Below are 19,633 nucleotides of genomic sequence, written 5' to 3' on the forward strand. Positions count from 1 at the left end.
AGGATTTGCTGGACACAAAGATACACAATGACGAGGCAGGGACAGGACGCAAACAGGATACATTTATACTAAACAAAACAGGTGAACACAATTAGGAATTTTGGGAGACACACACAAAACATGAAACTTCTGCCTGGAATGTGGAACCAGAGAACACCAAATCGTCAGGATTGTGACATTTACATTTGGGCCATTTTAAATGATGAGATAATCTCTTTATTCCCAAGTTTTTCACACACTTATCTGTCTATTAGTCTTAAATATAATGTATAGCAAGATTTAAATAATAGGGGTGTTTGAAAATACCGATACAGCGATAAAAATACCGAAATACCGATATATTGTGATATTTTATGTGGTATCTTGCATCAATACAGGGACATCAAATATAGATTTTTTTGTTGTTTTGGCTGAATTATTAATGTACTGTGATCTACACAGATTGTACATAGCAGGTCTGTTTTTACATATCGTATCATGAGATCCTTGCAATACACACCCCTAGTAAATAACATGATTAAAATAATTACAATATGAACAATAAATTAAAATAGGTTTGTTCAGAAAAAAAGTGGTTTATGATGTATATTATTAGACGTGGTTCTGAAAGGTCTTAAATGTTACAGCTTATATACACAAAAATGACCAAATAGTGCCGTGCACTGAGCTCATGTAAGATTCCAGTGTCCCTCTGCTGCATTGTATGTACCAGAACCAGTTGGCAGTTATTCACAAGATATTTTATTATAGAGTTGTGTGCCATGCATGCAGTTCACTCTTCCTTCAGTACTATAGTGGCATCTTTTTACTCCTTGTTTTAAATATTACTTTAAAAACTGATCCAACTTAGGGATCTTATATAAAGATTTACAAAATATTGCTTGGTATAATGGGAATTTGGTTATGGAATATTATCTTAGATAAGTCAGCAGTCTCATTTGGTGTAAATAAAGTGTGTTGTGCATTCCAAATGGAACAAAATCCATGCTTTAGTAAAGACAGAAAACTTGTGGTATTCTGCCATACATCTCTGTGTAAATTTGAACCAGTCTGTAACCAGTACTCTTGCATTAGAGACATATACCACATATTTATGAAAAAAAGCTCATTCTATGTCAGTTTTGTTGATGGGGCCTGTGCAGATATGTGTGATCATAATGAAAAGCTGGAGTTTTATTGGTATAGTGTTTAGAAGGACTAGGCTTGATTTACTGTACTGAGTTTTGGCTCATGTGACGCATACAGCCGAAGAATGGAGGCTTCAGTTTTAATGCTCTGTACAGTGAAAAGTGCACTTTGTCAGTAACAGCATTTCCATGAGATCATACTCTTTCAGAACAAGGGTGACCTGTGTGGAGACATGACTTGACGGAAATGCTCGGTCTGGTGACGTTGCTTTTTCACAGAGTCCCATTCATATTATTGTGTTTTTGAACTGGTTTTAAAATAAATATTTTCAGCTCATGACATTACTCATATGATGGGAAGGAGGTGGACTGTCTGCAGTTTAGGTTGGGTGTCCGCCAGAGCAGTGGGAACCCGAATGAGATACTGTAGATGCACTAATAAATGCACACATAGACCTCTCAACACCAAACCGTATTCACACACGCGTTCTGTCACCTCCTTTATTTTTGAGAGTGCTTGTGTGATTGAGCGAGTGTGTGTGTGAATGTGAGTGGGTGAATGCAGCATTCATGAGTGTTTGGGAGTGTATTCATAGAAATAGAACATTAAACATGCTTTTGGTGACTTGTGAGAGTCGCCTAACACACAAACTATAGCAGCCTGTTAGGAAAAAAAACAATATTTCTGTGGTCAGGACCAGGACAGGCAGTAACAGACAAGAAATGTCCACACTTTCACAGAGAGCCATACAGAGAAAATGACTGCACCTAAAAAGATGAAAGGGACTGCAAGACTTTTATCTTTGTGTCATCAATGGTTTGTGTTACCTTAATGATAGCTGAAGGATTTAGGAATAGAGGAGGGGGCGAGAGAAGTGACTTTTATCCAGTGACTCTTAAATCCAGGACAATAACTGTTCATGTGACGTCACACCATTAGTAAATACTGACTATTATGATGCTAAGTGCATTTAAAATATTTTTTTGAATAGTCCTGTTCTGTTTGTTTAATGGCATCTTTTCTTTGCGCTGCTTCTGTTCTATGATGGATAAAATTACTGCACTGCTGTGGGCGCATTTTGGTTTCAAGCCAAATGAGCAAGGAGAGCCTAATAACTTGGAGGAAGTGATATCTCAAATCCGTGGTGGAAGGTTTTTGGTCAAGAGCACGAATAACACAATTTGTCACGGTTGTTGGACATGGTGAGGAAGGAGGACCCATTCACACGAGACGGGTTTATTACACGAAGCACATGACATGGTAAACAGCACCAACAACGACCCAATGGAGAACAGACACAAAACAATCAAGAATCCCGGAGTATCACCTTCCAGGACTGATCCTGACACAAATCTATAAAAGCACCTGTGGATCCATCATCTTATACGGAGAACGTTTGAAGACAATCACAGGCAAAGTTGGCGATTACCGGAGCTAATATAAGGAGCATGACTGGCTGTGATGCAGACATCTCACCTCTCCTGGAAGTACAGAGCTGGCATTTCAGTATCATGACGTCCCCAATTACACAAGCGTTATAATACTTATTATACTGTATTATGAATTCACTTTTTATTTTAGTCTGAATTAAGAATAGTGTAAATTATATAAATGGACAGCCCAGTACAATAATGTACTGAGTCTGTGACTAGGGGGTTTACACTGGGTTTAAAGAGATACAGTTTTCTACAATCTGTATTGGACTGTATTAAACTGTTGTACTGAAAAATCCTCCCATTTCATCAAGAATCAGGCAGCCAAGTTTGCCAATCTAGTATGGAAGAGCAGAACTTCACTGGTGGATTTCTATCTTTGTGCCTACCATAAATCTACGACCAGCAACCTGTTAAGTGTAAGACTCCCTAGCTGTCAGTGAAGTTGTGCTGTCCATGCTTGATTTATAAGGTCTTTGACCAGTGAAATTTGATGTGTCATCTGACAGCTCTCCTGCAGATGTCCTTCCAACTGCTTTTCTTCTGTTCTGCAGGTATGATGTCGACTCAAAGAGCAGCAACCTGTCAAAACACGTGAGTAGCTGCCCCCGACTCGATTTGTAAAAAAAAGAAAAAAAGATGTTGTTTTCAAATTGCAGTTGTTTTTTAGTAGACTTTTTTTATGGAAATTCATTTTACTCCATGGTCAAACCCAAACACACTTTGTTTTCTTCATTTTAAGACATTTAATTTCACGTGATTTAAATAAAGTACACTAAAATCATCATAACTGCACAATATTGATAATAAACTGATTATCTCTGGTAAAGTAGAGTTGAACTACAGACTGTAGCATGTCGGGAAACTTTACTTGTTTTCACCATATGGTGACATCACCATAGCAAACAATCTGAGCTAATGACTGTTTCAGGACTGAGTGACAGTCCCCAGTCACCCTGAAGTGTTCTGCCTCATTATCACCATGGAACTATGGTGCCGCACAGCCTATTGTTCTGTTTTTTTTTTATACTTTTCCGATAACTGCTTTATTAGCCTCTAGTTATTGAGAAATAACTCTGTGATTTTCACAGTAAAATTCAATTAACTCCAAAGTCCTGTGGGGGGGAGTCTGTTGCTGGTGGAAAAAGGAATAAGAAATAACAGATTAAGGAAAGAGTTTTTTTCTGTCAGTGTGATTTTCTGGCATGATTGTTTTGTGCTTGTTTGTGAGCTTGGTTCAGAATATTTAGGATGGTTTGGGCTCTTTAGGAAAATAAAAATGGGTTGAATTTTCATCCGCATCCGTGGTAGCTAGTTTCGTAAAAATGTTACTTAGGTGAGCAAACCTATCTAAACTGTCTCCCCCTTAATTTACTGAAGAGATTTATCCTCCTTTTATGTTTTTTTGTTAACCCTGTTGTCAAAAAAGGTAGGCATCTTCTGATCACATGCTATTTATGATCAAAATCAAAAGCATAATTACTGTGATTGCACAGTGATCATCATATGGCCATTTTATATAGTTCAGACATAATGCCCGGAATATGCTGTGGTAAAATAAGCAGTCAGTCAGCTTCAATGTCCATATTTAGGATATTAATGGACTAAAAGACGTTTTATCTTACTTTGCTGATGTGTTCCGCTGCACCCATAATGATTTAGATCACTTGGATGAATAATTGCGATAGTAATGGTTTGTTATGGTATTCAAACCTGCTTTTATGTGTCATTCCTAATGGGTTGCATGGTGGTGTGAGGTGTAGGGCTGTGGTCTGACACCTCCAGGGTTCTGGGTTCTGATCCAGGTTCCACCTTTGTGTATAAACCCTATGTTCTTCCCAAAGGCATGTGGACTAGGTGAATAGGCAATTTGGATGTGAGTGTGTGAGGGAATGGCATGTGCTCCCTGTGGTGACTCCCTGGCTTGAGCAGGGTGAAAGCCGATGTTCCAGAAGTGGATTAAATGGATAAACTGACTCAGCCTTTGCAGTCAGTATTGCTTTGATATGCTATGTAACTACAGAATACATCACATTCACTTTAACATAAATAGTTAATCCATATGTTATTGAATTTTCTCTCTTATGCTGATTGATGATCATTCTGAATGCATGAAGCAAGCATATTACTGCTCCAGGGCTTTGCTGCTTACTGCAGTCAATTGCAGACCTTGGACCAGCCATCTACCTCTTGGCAAAGATTAGAGTCTGTTCTGCCAAAAAATGGTTGATCCAGAATTCATGCCATGTGTACACAGACCTCATTGGTGCAAATTATTACGAAGCATTTAGCCCTCTGGCCCGCGCCATGCTTTCCATTTGAGACATACCGCTTGTATATTCAGGCGCGCAGACATAGACCCAGAGGTTGTGTGTGCCATCTATATAACTTGTGTTTTTTCCCTTCACAACAGTTTAACTAAATTATCCTATGAATCAGCATGCAGTGCAGTCTTACTTGCATTAAGCTGAAAATGTGTGCTGTTTTAAAAGACATGGCCAGAAGCTCTTCATGCCACAAAACCTGGGGGAACTCTGACAATAGTATGAGGTACTCTGTCTGTTTGTTAGGAGGGCACTATTTTCAAGCTGGTGCTAAGCACAGGGTCAGTGGTGTAAGATGAGGCGGTTACAAATTGTTTGATGGTTACCTGTAGCTTGAAGAAACCAAAATAAATAGCTTTACTTCTTTTTCTGATTGGTTGCTATTGCGTACCAGCTGCGGGACAATAAAACTGGCATGCTGCTTTTCAGAGAGATATGCATTTCTTCTCTTTCAAGCAGAATGTTCCCAATCGTAACAAACGGAGGTATATTTACATTAAGATATGAAAACAGTCATGGAAGGACATGATGCCCAGGAGTCCAGGTGTTGCGTTCTGAAAGGGTGGATGAGGCCTGATTTGAGCACTGGTTATTTTCCATTAGTTATAGTTCAATTAAAATGATAATGTTTCAGAATAAATGTTTAGGTGTTCAGTTTACTGTGACTAACTCTTTTTCTCAGACTCTCACTGATTTCCTTTTTTTTAACAGGACTTTCTTGGCCAGTCATTCTGCACTCTTGGTGAGGTGGTGGGGTCACTTGGCTCCCGATTAGAGAAACCCCTCGGGTGAGTCACCCTCTGGGTGAGAACTATTCAGTTCTCCCAGGTTCCCAATCTAATTGACCAAATGTGCTTCACACTAGGTCGTATTTATTTATTTTCTATTTTGAACACTTTGGAGTTCCATACACACCAAACTCCAAAGTATAAGAAATACTCGCCATTAATTGTGTGATTCGTCTCAATATGCAAAGGGTTTTTCTTCTATCAGACAGGTCTATCACAGAGATCTCAAGGTTTATTTGATTTACTGTTGCTTTGCTTAGTGGTCGTATGCTCTATTGTGCAATCCTTATCTGTCCAAGTCCATGTCCATTGTCTATGTATTATATGACAATTTTGCATTATGTATTATCTCTTTGACTGATTTATCAGTTAGTTAATAAAGAAAGTAATTATATTACTTTACCAGAAGATTCCATTACTCATTGACCTTGACTCTTAAAATTGTACAACCACGAGCAGGCAGTAGGAAAAATTATAACTATATTGAATTATTCATGTTGTTACACATCGCTGCTGTGATACCGTGTCAGACGCAACTATGTTTATCAAGTTTTTAAAAGAATTACTCTCAGGCCAGATATGCCTTCACATCATAAAAGATTAATTACTTTAATAAAATGACGGTTTGGGAAATAATAATCCCTTACACTTCTTGGCTGTGTTACCGCAGGCAGTAATGATATTACAACATCACCCAACACGTGCACTGGTTCATGCGTGTTATCAGGGGGTCGTGACATTTCTCCCGCCGCCACATGGAGCGGCGGCTGGGGTCGTAATGTCGGCCGTCTGTGAACACGGGGAACGGATGGCAGTAGTTGAAGGTGAAGCATCACTGGCAATATTGCGAGATGTTTTAGGTGACGCTCATCCTGAGGGACCGATGGGGTGGCAGCTTGCTAATGACCTGCTTCTCACTGCTTGCTCGTTATTGCAATTTCCCCCTTGTTAGGCTTGTTACATAACTTTGGTTTTAGAAGAATTGTGCTTTCAGCATTGAGTTGTGTCGTCCCAGTGTAGTTCCCACACCACCCTGATCAATCGAGACATGGGCAACTTTACAAACGCCTTTTCTCAATTCAAAGAGCTTTCGGCCGTCATGAAAGCGGCCATGCTGATTGGAGACCCCATGGTTCTGCACAGGGCTCTGTTTGGCTGTATCAAAGGGTGGGCTTGTTAACATTACCGCACAAAGCGAGCGACCATGTGTTCTGGTGGGTGATCTGTGCACAGCCTGCGTTAGTCCAGCTGTGTGTTTCTTTTCGTTATTCCTCGGCTGTTAGTGTGCAGCATTAAAAGAGAAACCACCTCAGAGGCCTGTGCCTCTTAAAACCGCCCACACAAAACTACTCACGCACACATTTGTTTTGCGGTTGTTGCTGTAGCCTGATGTTCGCTGGGTCTCAGTGGTATAGAAATGAGCCACAGGGCCTGTGACTTGATCTGACTGGAGAGGGGACGATCTCTGTTTAGGTTATTTCTAATGTTTCTCCAATGCCAGGAAGGATAGATAAGGGTTCACATGGGGCTAGTTTCCTTACCCACTCACAAATGGGTAAGGAAACAGACCCGTAATCGAAAGGTTGTGGGTTCGAATCCGAAACCACCAACACACACTGCTCCCCGTGCAACTTTCATGGCTGCCCACTGCTTATTAAAGGTGAGTGTTAAATGCATGGGACACATTGCGTTGTGTGCACCATGTGCTGTGCTTGCTGTGTATCACAATGAATCACTTCACTTCACATGGCTATATGCAAATTTACACCGTTTTTCTTTTTTAATTAATGATATATACATTTGTGAAACCAATGCCACTCTTTATCCCTGACTCCCAGGACCCGCAGTGGGCTTAGACCAGTGGAAGAATGCCTGAGTGAGCTTTGCACATATTCAGGCCGTGGCAGGTCCTCAGCCCAGTTATGTTGATTGGCTTGACTTAAGGCCCTGAGGAACTGTCCTGGGTTTTGGGTGGTTTTGATATTTTACTTCCATTTAATGCGAAGCCTCCTCTTGTGTGTTGTACAAGCCTATTTCCAAAATTAGTTGATAAGATTCTGTGCAAAATTAAAACAGAATGCAACGATTTGCAAATCTTATTAGCCCATGTTATATTCACAACAGAACAGAAAACAAATGTACCATTGTACCTCGTCTCATGTTGAATTGATGGAAAGACATCTAAAAATGTCATTATTCACTTGACACCACATTCACACCACATTCACATTCACTGTAAAGCCATGCTAATAGACTACAAAGCCATTGTAGTGTATGTAGTATGCAAGGTTTCCGTTGTCTTCTTCTTTGCATGATAGAGCTTTAGCCTGTATTTGAGAATTACATGAAAACTCTTGTGTTCACAGTCTGATTTCAGAATCACGTTTTTTCAACCTTGGAATTATAGACAATAAAATGAATGAAATGAAGTCACGTTGTGGACCCTTATCTTTCTCTCAGTCTTTCTTGCAGAGAGCGCAAATTTGTTTTTTGTTGGGACAAAAAAAAAAAAAATTAAAACACCCCTGTAAACACCCAATGTCTGGCACTGAACATTACTTATACTCATATCATCATCTATTCACATCCCCCTCCTCAGTCCTACACTGACTCTGCATAAAATACCCCATGGCTTGAGATATTGTGGTATTTTACTGCTACCCTGGACATATAACTTTAGACACTCAAACCTTTACTTGTCCATTTAAAAACATGCAAATTGACAACCTCAGATATGTACAATTCAGATGGCTTAGACAGTTTGAAATTCAAATAGAAAAGGTTCACAATTCCTGTCCCTATATGTGGCTTCTTCTAATATGATTCTTAAGTTCTTGCTAACAACTTGTCTGTCACCTTCAGTCTGTCATTGGATTCTTGGGTGGCATATTTCCATTTTAAAAACCCAGGCCAAGATTTTGTTTAAAAAAATACTTTTTAACATTGGCTTTATCTTGCCACACAGATCTACGAAGACTGTGGAGTTGACATGAGACACATTTATTTTTCCCCTCCCATCTAAATGTGCTGCCTTGCGCACACCTGTGCCAGAATTAAGGGGCGGGGGGGCTTCCTACAACCTTAATGAGTGCTAATTACACCTAATTACACAGATCAATCAATCAAGTCCAAACGACGCTGGAAGTCACTCAGCACTCGCAGTGTCTATTTAAAACCTGCTGTCAAGGCCACATAGGCCGTTTGAGGAGCGTACACTTTCAGCCCTCTGAATGGGACATGTCTGCTGACCAATTTGGTTGTTGTTGTGTGTGTGTGTGTGTGTGTGTGTGTGTGTGTGTGTGTGTGTGTGTGTGTGTGTGAGAATGTGAATGAATGAGTGAGTGAAGGTGGCAGGATGCTATGTAGGAGGAACGAAAAGCTTATTTGTCACGTAACATCACTGAATGGAAACAATGTTTTGCAATTGTGCTTGATCAACATTTCAAAAATATTGCTCTGTAATGGAAACAGCTTGAGTGTGGTTATTTCTAGGTTTGTATGATTTTGCTATTTTGCAGAGGTCTTCTTAAAACTATGTTCAGCCATATGCGAGACCACTTAAATAGGAGTGTCAGTCTGGAAAGTTCTGTTTGTATGCTATGTAATGTTCAATGGCTGTGAAGCGTAGGGTGCAAAGGTCAGCTGTATAATGGCTTAATTTTGGTAAAATGCAAGTGGAATGGAGTCTGTTTTCATAATTGCTATTTCATTTAGATCTATCTGAATGTGAGTATAATTACAAATGTACATCAAGAAGGAAAAAATTGCCTCCGTGTCGCCAGCACTTAATTACCTCGTGCACTTGAGAGCCTGATTGGAAATCCGTGTGTCCTGATTAGGAGTTGCAGTAGAGGATCGACAGAATGCTGTAAGAGCTGATCAGTTCATGTGTGTGTGCGCATATCTGTTTTTCTTCAGCTTTTGAAGAACATTAAGTCCAACCCTGTTCACTAATTAGTGCTTATTTTCACTTTCTGTCTAATAGGAGCTGTTTTTTTTATATCTGGTGTGAATACCTAATGCTACCCAAACACCACATCATTAAGAAAAGATAAATATATTCAGCAAGAATATTTTTTCCAGTTCTACTTTTTTTAACAAGTCTTGTGCTTTACTTTGCTTTACTTAATGTCCTCAGACCCAGTCCAGTTTTAGACAGGCCATACAATTTCCAAGGCAGCATTAAAATACATGATTGAGGCCTCCCTGGATGTATCTAAATCCTTATTTAAAGTTAGGTTTTTTTAGTGTGTGTGTATATATGGGAGCATAATATATTTATATACCACACTTATAGCACATACTTGTCCTGTGAGATCATCTGCTGTTTAAATTAAGTGGTGAAGAATGCATTATTTATCGGTTTTAAAGTAATTCAGCTTTTACTATTATTATTTTAGAAAGTATGTCATCTGAAGTGATTGCATTTTTGCATGCAACTCATTGTCAAATATGTATGAGCATGCATGTGAGACGAACAGGAGAGAAATCTGCATTATATCTCACCCAGCCCTTCCTGCCTCTTGTGGTTGCCATGGAAACACAGGTTTCTGGCTTTTTCTCAGCTCCTGCTTTCCGGGTCATTGGTGGATCTGCAGTTTAATGTGGCTCAGGTGTGCATTCCACACCTGCCAACTTAGCATTTTTATAGCATGGGAGATTTAATTGATGTTAACTGCTTATTTGAACTTTGCTTCGGTCTGGCACTGTACATTCCACCATGCTGTTATATAACAAAAATACAAAGAGGACTTAGGACTTGCAGTTTAAAAGTTGTGCATTTCGTAATGTCAGTAAATAAAGTTGAATTCATTATACAAGAGGGAGAAAAAAAAGAGTGATAGTTCTAATATTTTCCTTGGTGGTCCACCGAATAATACATGCATAATGCACAAAAAATTGAAGAATGAAAAGTAGCAGTGCAGAGCTCAGATTAAGCATCAAATGCTGCACTCAATGACACAATACTAGCACATGTTTCTCATGCTACATTAAACAGCAGTAAGATGATTTAGTGGAGTGGAGTGAAGTGTAATTCACTGTATTAATGACAATATGAGGGCCACATTAAGTAAGCTCGCCTCAATATTTAAAAAACGTGTGAAACCTGTTAATTAAGGACTTGGAAGTAGGTCAGAAATAGTCTCTCTCCATGCACCTTCATCAGAGCATAAGAGGAAGCAGTAGCCAAATAACAGAATAACCTCCTGATCTTAGCTCTTGACACTGCAACACAACAGTGTGTTGTCTGTTACCGCATTTTTTGCATAATACATTTCACAAAGAAAAGTAGGTGGGTGGGGCATTCATTTAATTGAAATGCTGACTTGGCCGAGGGTGTCAAGGGTACTTTGTCTTCAGCATTTTCAGCTAACACCTGTTGGCTTTACAGTGGCAGTGACAGTGACAGTCTTCAAATCCTCAACTGCTGATATTATTTTGCTAAATCTGAAACATAGGTGCCATGGTCATTCAAAGAACACCAAGTTGGCCTGCTTGGTTTTCAAAACAAAAAAACTTACAGTTATAAAACGATTAATCCATCCATGGAGGTGGACTAAGACTAAGATCTGTTCACTATTCTTCACCAGCTATAACTCAATTTCTTCAAATCTGAAGTACTGTCTCTTTTTTGTTCATTTTGTTCAGTTTTATCACCCCCAGTCCTAGGGCTGTAAGCATATAGCCTGTGGTTTTACGAAAGCAACATTTGGTATAGCCAAATGTTCGCCTTATACATTAACCAGCAGCATGGTGAGAGGCTAGAAAGGAAACTGGTACCAAAAGAGAAAACAAATTACTTTTTGTGATAAATATGGTAGTACACACTATTCACTGCCATTCTTCTCAGCAGACTGCTCCAGACTGACATGATGGAGCTTGTGTATGGCAGTTCTTTAGTGTTGTGTTGTTGTGCAGTATTTATTTTTCATATTGTCAGACCCCAGTGGCAATGCAACGGCGCCTACAAGCATTTGGGGCAGTGGTGGTCTAGCGGTTAAGGAAGCGGCCCCGTAATCAGGAGGTTGCCGGTTCGAATCCCGATCTGCCTAGGAACACATCGTAAAATATATGGCCATTATTTCAGACCTTTATTTACTTCATGAAAGCTGAAGAAGATTTTTAAAAGTAGTCAATGGTCTGTCTGCCCATCTTCAGAGTGTGGATCCCATATCAGTTTCCTTCTCACAAGAGAGTAGAAAGTGTGCTAAGGGAGGCAGTGAGTCATTGTAATTGTGGCTGCAGAAATTGTAAAGGAATTGTCAGAGGGAGTCGTCTTTCTCCTTCTCCACTCTGCAATTTCACTCCGGCCTCCGGGTGGCATTCATTTTAAGCAGATTAAAATAGATGCCTGTGGTCATCATATGACTTCCCCTTCATATACCTATTTTTTTTCTTCGTCTTCGGGGAACGGTCTGAATTAAGTCATAGGTATATTAAAGGAATGTCTTTTGTTGAGAATGGATTTGTTCAAGCCTTTACACCATGAGAGTTATCCCCAAGGATGGATGAATAAGCTATGGGCCAATATTGATTACAAATATATTTTATTTTGATGATCAGAAAAGAAACCATGGCGCAGATGGAGGAATTACAAGGATTTGACAAGTCACCAGTGTTTACTTTTGCACTTCTGTAAAAACTGTAAAAACACCTATACTTCATTGGCTCCGAATCAGACGTGCATGAGTATGATAAAAGTGCTCTGTGTTGTGATGTTGACAGGGGGATTCCTGGGAAGAAGTGTGGAACAATCATCGTCAAGGCGGAGGAACTGGGAAACTGCAGGGTACGTTTTTTTTTTCTTTTTCTTGCAGATATTAAACTTTTCACAAAAATCTGCATGTTTGTCACTAGATGAATTCCCAGGCTTTAGCGAGGACTCACCTCTGTCTAGCAGCGCCGAGAGAGGATGTGATGTGTCAGTAATTACTGGATGTAAATGGTAAACCTGCAAAAGCCTTGCCGGCTGCCTGCCAGTGCCATATGCAACCCTGAGCCCTGCAGAGACCACACACAAGCGTGGGAAAGCACCCAGTCAAACAGCTGCGGCTCCTGCTCACACACAGGCACACGCACAAGTTCACTCTGACTCGCGTTAGTGAAGTAGGCTGTTAAATCTGTCATTACAAACCACTGTAATCAATAAAGCCATCTCTCGTGACACAAGCCAGAAGTGGCTGGTGTGGCGCTCCTCCCTACCACCTGGGCGCTGGAGCCTAGGGACTAAACAAACGTTCAGTACGCCAACCACCGGGCTCTGATAGGAGCACAGCTTCAATAATAATTATCAGATGCACCACAGCCTGCCACCACACAGATGCTTTTTTTAAAATGGGAAATATGCATAAAGTACAGCAACTGCTGCGCAACTGAAATGAAAGCCCTCTCTGTTCAGTCAGGCTTTTATGGACTAATTATTTGCTCTCTTGTGCCTTCCTTCACTCACAATCTAGAGAATTTCTTTATCTCCTCGCAGGAATCTGTGATGATGCAGTTTTGCGGCAACAAACTGGACAAAAAGGACTTCTTTGGCAAATCCGACCCCTTCCTGGTTTTTTACCGCAGCAACGAGGACGGAACGTAAGTGTGTTTTAAAGCTCCTTCAGACGCCCACCCACCCAATCCCAAAGTGCAATTGATCAGGGGGGCCTGTGTCCTCCTAACTCCAGAGGAAATGAGTTTTTATTGAATTCCTTTAGGTAAATGGAGCCATGTGCAGGCACACCTGGCCTCAGGCGAAAGCGGGGGGGTGCAGTAGATGGGGACAGAGAGGAACCGCCATGCTGTGCCCCCTCGTCTGGTGCAGCAGATGACCCACATTGAGGCAGCACAGGAAATTGGTTATTCAGCTGCTCAGATTTTCTCTGGGAAAAGCCGGCCATTGTCTCACCACCACCCATTTGAGTCTGAGTCAAGTGACTGCTGCCTCTTTCCCATTCTGTCCCCACCCTCTCTCTCCTGACTGTATTCATTTATGTCTAAAATAAGCTTCTTTTTTCACAAAGATTCCATAGTGAGGAATGAATGTTCAGCATGCAGCATCTATACACTCCTTTGTGCAGTGATGAATGCCCTGTTAGTGCTGTGAGGTTAACAGAAATTCCGTTATGTAAGCCATGTCATGTGGGCCCAAACAACAGACCATTTGGAAACAATCCTCACATGATTGTGGAGATGCCTTTCGATGCCTGGAGTGAAAACCTCAAGGACACAGGGGCAGCCTCAAAAAAGAGTCAAGGAAATGTCACTAGCAGCCGAGCCACCATTCAGCTCCCAGAGTGCAAGAATTTCAGACTCACTGACAACCACTGAAAATGGGCCCTCTGAAACTTGCCTGCGTTGCCGGGGAAATCAGGGGACGTTAGGATGCTTGGATTATCATATATGGGGCCATGGTTGGCATAGCGATTAACCCAGTGTACACTGGGTGATGTAATGTGGAGTGTCATGTGACAACTAATCATTTTCAATTTCATATATATAGTTACTTTGTATTAACTAGTGGTTGCACAATAAATTTTATGTCTTGCTGCATTTTACAATTTATTTTAATCCATCTTAATTGAGTCCTTGAATGATTTCTTAAGCTTGAAAGGCAATTGTGAGGTACCAAATTTAGATTTTTACAGAAGATTATTGTAATTTTTCAGCATGCAATGATTTGTGATGCAACTGCACTTGAAGGGGTTTTGATATGAAGGATGACTGTACTGCAGCAACACCATGTAAATTAAAGATACCAAAAATCCATTATCCATAAATTAGCTTACTTCAGTATCAAATTATGGTAAATTAGAGACTGTCTGGCAGTTTTAACCAGTTAGTACTGAACGGGGAAATCATCAGATAATTTAGCTTATATATATACAAGAAAACATGCCATATTATGCTTACTACATGCACCCTGGTTCTATATTTAAAATAGTTTTTTTAATAGTGTATGCTCAGCAAGTTGATGAAATGATCAAGTTTCATTTTCATAACATGGCCCTCTATGGTATTCTATACCATATTTCTGTCTTAGAAAATGTTGAATTGTTGGTAGAAGGTGAACATTTTCCTGACAGATAACAACGGTGTAAATTTGCAGACAGGAACAAAATTCTTGGACCCAGAGCCTTCTCAAAATTTGCTTAGTTATCTGATGTAGCTCTGTTGCGCCGATGGCTGATCCATCTCTCCTCATTTGTTCCTGACTGACAGGTTCACAATTTGCCACAAGACAGAGGTAGTTAAGAACACGCTCAACCCTGTTTGGCAGGCCTTCAAGATCCCGGTACGGGCACTGTGCAATGGAGACTATGACAGGTATGACAGGGACTGTGTGTTTTGTGTGGCATGGGAGTGAAAAATGTTCACTTTTGTTTTCATTTAGTGTAATTTGTGCTTCTGGCAAGTATTTCATTTATCCCAGACAAATGTGAAGCTGTGGGTGTGTGTACATAGTTAATTAAAACCCCAACATTATTATTTTTAATCCATGCTCATATATTTCCAATCTCATTTGCATTTGTAATACATAATGAGAGTTATTGTGAGTTAAGCAGTAAAGCCTCAGGAATGTCAAAATGGAAATCCCCCCACAGTCATATCTGTCTCTGTTTGCTTTTGCATAGGGGCTTTTTAGGGGATTGACAGACACCAGTGAATGTGTGCAGGGAGGGCATTATTTCTATAATAGTTTTTATTTTTTTATGTTCTCTTGCAAAATGAATAATTTTATGTGTGCAGAAAAACAGAGGTGATAAGGCCCTTTTGCAATGCAGGATTTCTAGGATCTTTATAACTCATGATCTTTAAATGAAGGAATCGATTTCACTGGTCTAAATCTGTCTGTTAAACTTTGATTCCAAATTTATGCATATTGTAGTCCAGATGCGGCTTGCAGTACTGAATTTTATTACATGCAAAAATAAGCCAATAACCATAACCAATGAACCAATAACCAAATACACTTAATGTATTATCATTCTTATCCAATACTTATTGTACACGTGTTAATGTTCTTATATCTGTGAGATTTCTTATTAATCTCAAAAGAATGCTAAACAGTACCAGTAAAAAGCAGTGTTCTTGCTACAAGCTAATTGCCATAATATTTAGTCAAAACAATTGTGGCAAGAGATGTTCATGGATTGTACTGTCAAATACTTACTGTGCAGCAAAACAGTCAGCAAAAAAAGAATTTAATGTCATGTCAAAAGTACTCAATAAGAATAAATTAACTTTGTAAAAAGTGCAAGGATTACACCTGAGGGTGTGAAGGAGGCACAAACGCTCAACATAAAATGTGAATAAAAATTAAACGATGGCCAAAACATACAGAACATAAATCAAGAAACAGAAAAGCCCCCTCCCCTCCTCCTGCATTCCTCTCAGTTTTCTTTGCTTGTTACACCCCTTATTCAGAGCATGGTCAGCAGACATCACTCTGTCTTTGTGATAATAATCACTTTCACTTAATGGATTTCGCCCATTTGGTTAATCAGGTATTGATGAGGATAGTAAAAATGTAAGTTCTCTCCATAAGTGCTGAGAAATGAGGAACATCATGGCAAGCTTAGACTCAAGGTTCCTGTTGTTCATCCTGGTTTCAACCTGCTGGCTTATAAGGCTCAAAACCACAGTCCAATAACTGTCACCCATTGAGAGTCATTAGCCATTTACACACCAACATTTGTACTACTTTTGCAGTCTGCAGCCTTGATCTACGTGGAGCAGTGGAAGCCAGGCTTAGAGGGGATTGCATGGGTCTGGGTGTTGAGATAAGAGCACTGTACTCCTGTGATGATGAACATGTGATGATGAGGAGGATGGAAACTGTGTGGAATAGCTTATGCACTTCCCAGGCAAGAAGAGCATTCAAGAAATATAGAGAAAAATCAATTGACATGTTTAAATATGTTTAATGCCCCTGCCATATTCCTTAAATTCCTTATTTGAAGGAAGGCCTCTGTAATTCCTTTTGGAATTATAGACATAATGGGTCAACACAGCTAGAACTGAGGTGAAGATAAAACACTATATACATAAATTCAGTGTAGCCAACAGTGTAGCCAACTGTGGCAGGGCATTGCCAGGGCCAAAACAATTGACAATTAAGAGGATCTGCTGTGTAAGTTTACATTTTAGATTGCATAATTGCTGTAAAGCTGATGCTACATGTGTTTGTGCATGTAAAAGTACAATATTTCCGGCATTTATCAGACTTACAATCAGTTGTTACAGGGACAGTCCACCTGGATATACTCGGGGTTAAGATTTGAACCTGGGTCTTCTGGTTCATAGATGAGTGTCTTAGCCACACTATACCATGTGTACAATTTGCCATTGATAAAAACGTTTCATTTGGAGGTAGGTAGATTGTGCCAATGTTCTTTTTTTCCCTTTGGAAGATGCAGTAATTAATGTAACATCATGACCATAACTCATTGCATTATGTAGAGTCATTAAGATGCACCCAGTAGCACTGCTACAGATGGCATGTGTGCTCTCCTGTCCCATGCCTACTTCCATGCCCACCAGGAAGCCAATTTGTACTGTAATGTTTTAACCCTGCAATGGAATACTAATAGCTGCCTTTTGACTTTTGACTCAACACTCAGCTGGACTCAGTCCTTTGTACAGCAGCGTGTTGGTACTGTGCTGAGAAGACGGGTGAACGTAGTGTCTGAGACTGGCAGTGAGAAATGCTTGTGCCTCACAGGATTGGTTCTTTCTCTCTTGCAGAACAATCAAAGTTGAAGTATATGACTGGGACCGAGATGGCAGGTACAAAGCCCTCTGTAGCACTTGACACCTCTGCATGAGCCACAGTTCCTAGAGCTCTAGCTGCTGTCATTATAGCACATTTCCACTTTGTAAAGCTGGGCTGTTCATTTCACCACATAGAATGGAATTGGTATTATAGCAGCAAAACAAGCTGTGTGTGTCCATTTGCAGCCATGATTTCATCGGCGAGTTTAGCACCAGCTACAGGGAGCTGTCACGAGGCCAGTCACAGTTTAACGTGTATGAGGTGAGTAACCTTAACAAAATGTAAACTAACCCGCACCTTCTAGCCTGCACATTGTCTGATTCAGGGCTCAAAGCACATCATTTATGTAAATCAATTTATGAACAAGTTATCTGTTGCTTTTTGCAACAAATCTTATTTCCAGAAAAATCTGGCAACACCAAGCACAAGGTCTCCTCCCCTCCTCTTGCATTCCTCTCAGTTTTCTTTGCTTGTTACATCCCTTATTCAGAGCATGGTCAGCAGACATCACTCTGTCTTTGTGATAGACATCCTGAGACAAAAATATTCATTGTTTTATCAGTGGTGTTCCTGAAATTGAGAATTTCAAGAATTCCTGAAATTGCAAAACTTTTGAATCCCAGCACAAAAAATCTAGTGCTCAGTGTAAGACAAACTGAGATTACAGTAGAGCTGACAGTCATACGGTCTTGCTTAGCTGAACTATTTAAAGTTTTGGAGGGCTGCTAAGCTAGAGCTTCTGCATTACCCCATGCTGCAATAAGCTTAACATGTATTCTGCCCAGCCCTTAGCATTTTACTTTTACACTGATCACAAATAACAAAACAAGCAGCTGTGCATTAACACAAACACTACACTGATGGATGGAGATGCATGCCAGTTTCTTATGAGTCACGCAAACACAAACACAATCCGTTTTTCTCAACCCATTGAGCATTTTGAAAGGCCTCAACTCTATGATAAAAAAGCTGTCCTCTAAATGCACAAATTTCTGCCCACATGGAGTAAGCTTTATTATCGGTAGTGATGAATAAGATGCATAATTAAAGATTATTGAATAATAATAAACAATAATGGTAATTATTGCAGATGCAAAGCATAGTTTCATCTGGAAGGAGGGCAGACATTTTAAGCTGGAAGAACAGGCCTAATTAGATTCCCATATTTGCTCGGCATCTTGAAACAAAGGGCTCCACGTTGTCAGACTCCCGATTTGGCGTGATTTTCACACATTGGTATGCCTAGCACCTGTCCCCTCTCCATCGTGTGCACACCTTCCTCCACCTCCACCACAGTTAAGAGTAGAGTGCTCTGCTGCCTCTAAATATAGATACAGCAAGTGTTGCATGGAAACAAACACACGAAACCCACATACATAACACTCCATCTATCCTCTTAGAGAATGTACGCAGTGTGTGTGCTGTTGCATCCGCGCACTTGCCTGCAGCTGTGGGTCTATATGTGAAGCTGAGAAAGGATTTACACATTTTTGTCAATCACTAATCCTTGTAGTTGTCTGTTTAGTCACACAGCCGTGAGGTATGTGTACACACAAGCACACACACACACCTAAGAGATGTTCTAATGGACTGTGGACTGGGCTTGTCTCAATTGTCCTCTTATGTCTCGCTGAAGTGACATCCAGTATGGCCAGAGCATTTACAGGACAGTCGTCATGGGATGCCCACTGTCATCATCTCTTAATCAGCCATCTAGTGTATATGTGCATGTTTGATCTGCTATCGTTGTGGGGACCATCTGGCCTTGCTAGGTTAGGTTAGGGGCAGTGGTGGCCTAGTGGTTAAGGAAGTGGCCCCATAATCAGAAGGTTGCCGTTTCGAAATCCGAGGTGCCACTATGCAAAAGCACCGTCCCCACACACTGCTCCCTGGGTGCCTGTCATGGCTGCCTACTGATGGGTTAAAAGCAGAGGACACATTTCCATGTGTCACCGTGAGCTGTGCTGCAGTGTTTCACAATGACAATCATTTCACTTTCACTTAAACATGTACTGTGTGACCTTTTTCCTGTTAACAGAAGGCAAAGAGTTTTTATTTTTACCACAAAAAAAATTCAGAACAAACAGGATATGTGACAACTTGTAATTGATAAATAACAAATTAATCGCACATTTTAAAATGAATTAATCATGATTACATCTGGTAATTTTTTTAGATTTTAAATGAACATTATGTAAA

General features: G+C 40.2%; 1 protein-coding gene across 2 annotated transcripts in view; it reads left to right on the forward strand.

The window, feature by feature from the left end:
• LOC114764405 (copine-8) overlaps window positions 1-19,633 on the forward strand; it is a 69,980-nt gene that overhangs the window by 28,078 nt on the left and 22,269 nt on the right. The window contains exons 5-11 of one of the 2 annotated variants that reach the window (XM_028954030.1): window positions 3,116-3,155; window positions 5,597-5,673; window positions 12,400-12,463; window positions 13,154-13,257; window positions 14,881-14,985; window positions 17,407-17,448; window positions 17,620-17,695. In XM_028954030.1, coding sequence (XP_028809863.1) covers window positions 3,116-3,155; window positions 5,597-5,673; window positions 12,400-12,463; window positions 13,154-13,257; window positions 14,881-14,985; window positions 17,407-17,448; window positions 17,620-17,695 — 508 coding nt within the window. Of the gene's footprint in view, window positions 1-3,115; window positions 3,156-5,596; window positions 5,674-12,399; window positions 12,464-13,153; window positions 13,258-13,376; window positions 14,986-17,406; window positions 17,449-17,619; window positions 17,696-19,633 lie in introns of those variants that run through there. The other variant, XM_028954031.1, reaches the window with a different exon arrangement.

Source organism: Denticeps clupeoides, chromosome 15 (genome assembly GCF_900700375.1).
Source record: "Denticeps clupeoides chromosome 15, fDenClu1.1, whole genome shotgun sequence".
Lineage (NCBI taxonomy): Eukaryota > Metazoa > Chordata > Actinopteri > Clupeiformes > Denticipitidae > Denticeps > Denticeps clupeoides.